We start from the raw sequence: 2,496 nt of genomic DNA, 5'->3' as shown, positions 1-2,496 counted from the left end.
AAAAAAAATAAAATAATAAAAAACCAGTAGAAACAGTAATATATTGAACCAATCAGGAAGAATATGTGGCTACAAATGATCAGCATGCATCACCTTGTGGTTTCTTCATCTAAAATTTGAAGAAATTGTTAAAACCGTGTGCTATACAACACTTATTTTCCCTTGATTCATTCAAAAACCAGAGAAGAGTTATTTCCATTTTATACTCTTATCCAGTTATAATTTCAACGGAAGCCTTCTTTTTCATAGAACCTGCACTGATAAATGATTGATCACAAAAACGAAACAAGAGATCTCCATTTCTGAAACACCGGCTCTTTTCTCTTAACTTGTCTAAGGAGAAAATAGTTTCTAAAGAACCTTTGGATCCCTTCCATGAATTCCGGAGTTACTGACAGGTTGTGGAGGGGGGATGAAAGTCATCTGAATTGCATTTTGGATCTCCTCATCCCATATATGTTCTATCTGAATATCAAATATTTATAAAAATAAAGAAGAGATAAATGCAATTAGTGTTTTTAAGTTTACCTGAGCAATGGAGGAAAGCTGAGATATGGTAGCAGCCACAAGCATTTCTGAAGGAATTTGTATTGCTCCAGGATAATTAGTATATGGAGTGCTAAAAGCTGGACTGAGACCTAGGAATGAAGGATTTCCATGTCGCGCCTAAGAAGAAGAATCATTAAAAGGATGAAGTTTTTTGGCATTAATGATAATAAAATTTTAGTTTTTTCTTCAAGGCCCAAGCCATCCGACTTACAGTTTTTGAAAAATTCTGCTCAATATCAAAGTTTTCTGGGTTAACAGCTGTAAGCTTCATTGACAAGAACTGCAATTAAGGATGAATTTCATTGTAAAAATCTTAGTAAAGATGAAGGGAAAAAACATTAATAAAGGAATAGAAAAAGTAATTATAAAACTTCAGTAAAATGCTTATTGCAAAATGACCACCACCAAGTTCAAAAGAAGTTCTGTAATAAGAAATTATATATTTCATGAATTGTAATGTTTGAAAATATTGTCATTTAAAGAGCCCACCTCAACTTGTTGCTGCAATGACTGCACGTAATTGATAATCTCATCAAGCATCACTGCTTTGCCAGTAATCTAAGATATGATAGAAGAAGAAAAATCACAAAAACCAGCTAAAAAAAAATCCAAAATATCCAAATTTGATAACAAGGTCTACTTGAAACAAAGCCGGTGTAAATGACCTTATTGCATCCTGGAACTAGATCTTGAAGAATCCTCATTCGCTCGCTGATCTTCTCTCTCCTCACCTACAATTCAATAAATTTAAACTATAAGAAAACAAAGGGTTGAGTTGGCTTAATTTACTTGGAAGTGTAGCATATAAGAGTTTACTCTCTCTGCAAGGCTATGACTATTGGTAGCCTTGCCTCGCTTGGCCCGAACATGAATAAATGCTTCTTTGGAATCATCACCGTCTTGAGAGACCTCTTTAGCTTGCTTAACAGCTAACTTGCCAGAAATTTGACCAGGGAACAATTCACTCTTTTGTTTTTTCACATCTCTCTCCGATGGGCTCTTGAACAAGTCAGGTGAATCATCATTCTGCTATTTTGCATCAGCAAACTTCTCATAAGAAAGTTGTAATTTGTGAAAAAAGATGAACAAGAAATTGTTAGAACCTTGGATGCTGGAGATTGTGGTAAAAAGCCAGCAAGTTCTGATATTGTTCTTCTTTTCTTTCCTTTGGGGTTCCTTTCCATTTGTTTGTCTTCCATGGTGAAATCAGCAGGGCAAAGAGATTCATAGATCTGACTCCTTCCTGATAAACCAAAAGCACTCACCATCAAAATCTGAGAGGAGGGTTTATCAGAGCCCTCAAACGCTTCAGACTGCTTCGCCAAACTAAGCACATTTTCATCTGCATCCATGAACTGTTGTGTGCCATTCATGGATGAACATGGAGTCGCCATTTGGAATGAAACTTCCTTGTGGAAAAAAATTGTTCGGTGGTTAGCTATAGCAACAAATCATAAAATTCCAAGCGTTATAAATTCAAAACATAGACGTTCCTAAAAGACAAAAACTTCAAAAACTATACTCGATAAGGCTTTTGACTGAAGAAGAAAAAAAAGTCGGACTGATAATTTCTTGCGAGACTCAATAAGGAACAAGTTAAAAAATGGTAACTTTATGCTAAAGTGTGAAAGTGAAAGAGGCTCTCAGTAGCAGAATCCTAAGAACATAAGGTATAAAGACATCCATCTCTCAAGGAATATTTATCACCATGCACCAGCTGGATAGATTATTAAAACAGCAGAAAATGTTTATAATATAGTAATACTGTAAAATGACTCACCTGGCTGAAAAGCTAATATTTCTTAAAGAAAAGGAAGAAAAAATACTATTAGTATGCAGATGCACACAGCAGTCGAGGAGGGAGGTGTAGAAAACAAACAAGGTTGGTTTCTAATATCATATTTTAACCATTAACACAGAGTTAGATTTCTGAAAAAAAAAAAAAAA

The 2,496-nt window shown here is 34.8% G+C and overlaps 1 protein-coding gene across 2 annotated transcripts; it reads right to left on the bottom strand.

Moving 5' to 3' along the window:
• Positions 1–25: 25 nt before the first annotated feature.
• LOC110035414 (transcription factor bHLH74-like) lies at positions 26–2,303 on the bottom strand. Of its 2 annotated transcripts, XM_020739647.1 has the most exons (8): positions 1,653–2,303; positions 1,366–1,578; positions 1,215–1,280; positions 1,039–1,107; positions 761–829; positions 529–666; positions 361–465; positions 26–252 (listed from the first exon to the last, which is right to left on the bottom strand). In XM_020739647.1, the coding sequence occupies exons 1-8, from the start codon at positions 1,941–1,943 to the stop codon at positions 244–246; spliced, it is 960 nt and encodes a 319-aa protein (XP_020595306.1). In that variant the 5' UTR covers positions 1,944–2,303; the 3' UTR covers positions 26–243. The 2 variants fall into 2 exon arrangements, with proteins under 2 accessions (XP_020595306.1, XP_020595307.1); XM_020739648.1 differs by having other exon boundaries at positions 26–465; positions 1,366–1,575; positions 1,653–2,298.
• Positions 2,304–2,496: the final 193 nt, after the last annotated feature.

The sequence above is a fragment of the Phalaenopsis equestris genome, unplaced genomic scaffold, assembly GCF_001263595.1.
Source record: "Phalaenopsis equestris unplaced genomic scaffold, ASM126359v1 Scaffold197649, whole genome shotgun sequence".
NCBI classification, from domain to species: Eukaryota; Viridiplantae; Streptophyta; class Magnoliopsida; order Asparagales; family Orchidaceae; genus Phalaenopsis; species Phalaenopsis equestris.
Note: the sequence above shows the minus strand (reverse complement) of the source record. Positions and strands in the feature narration are given on the sequence as shown.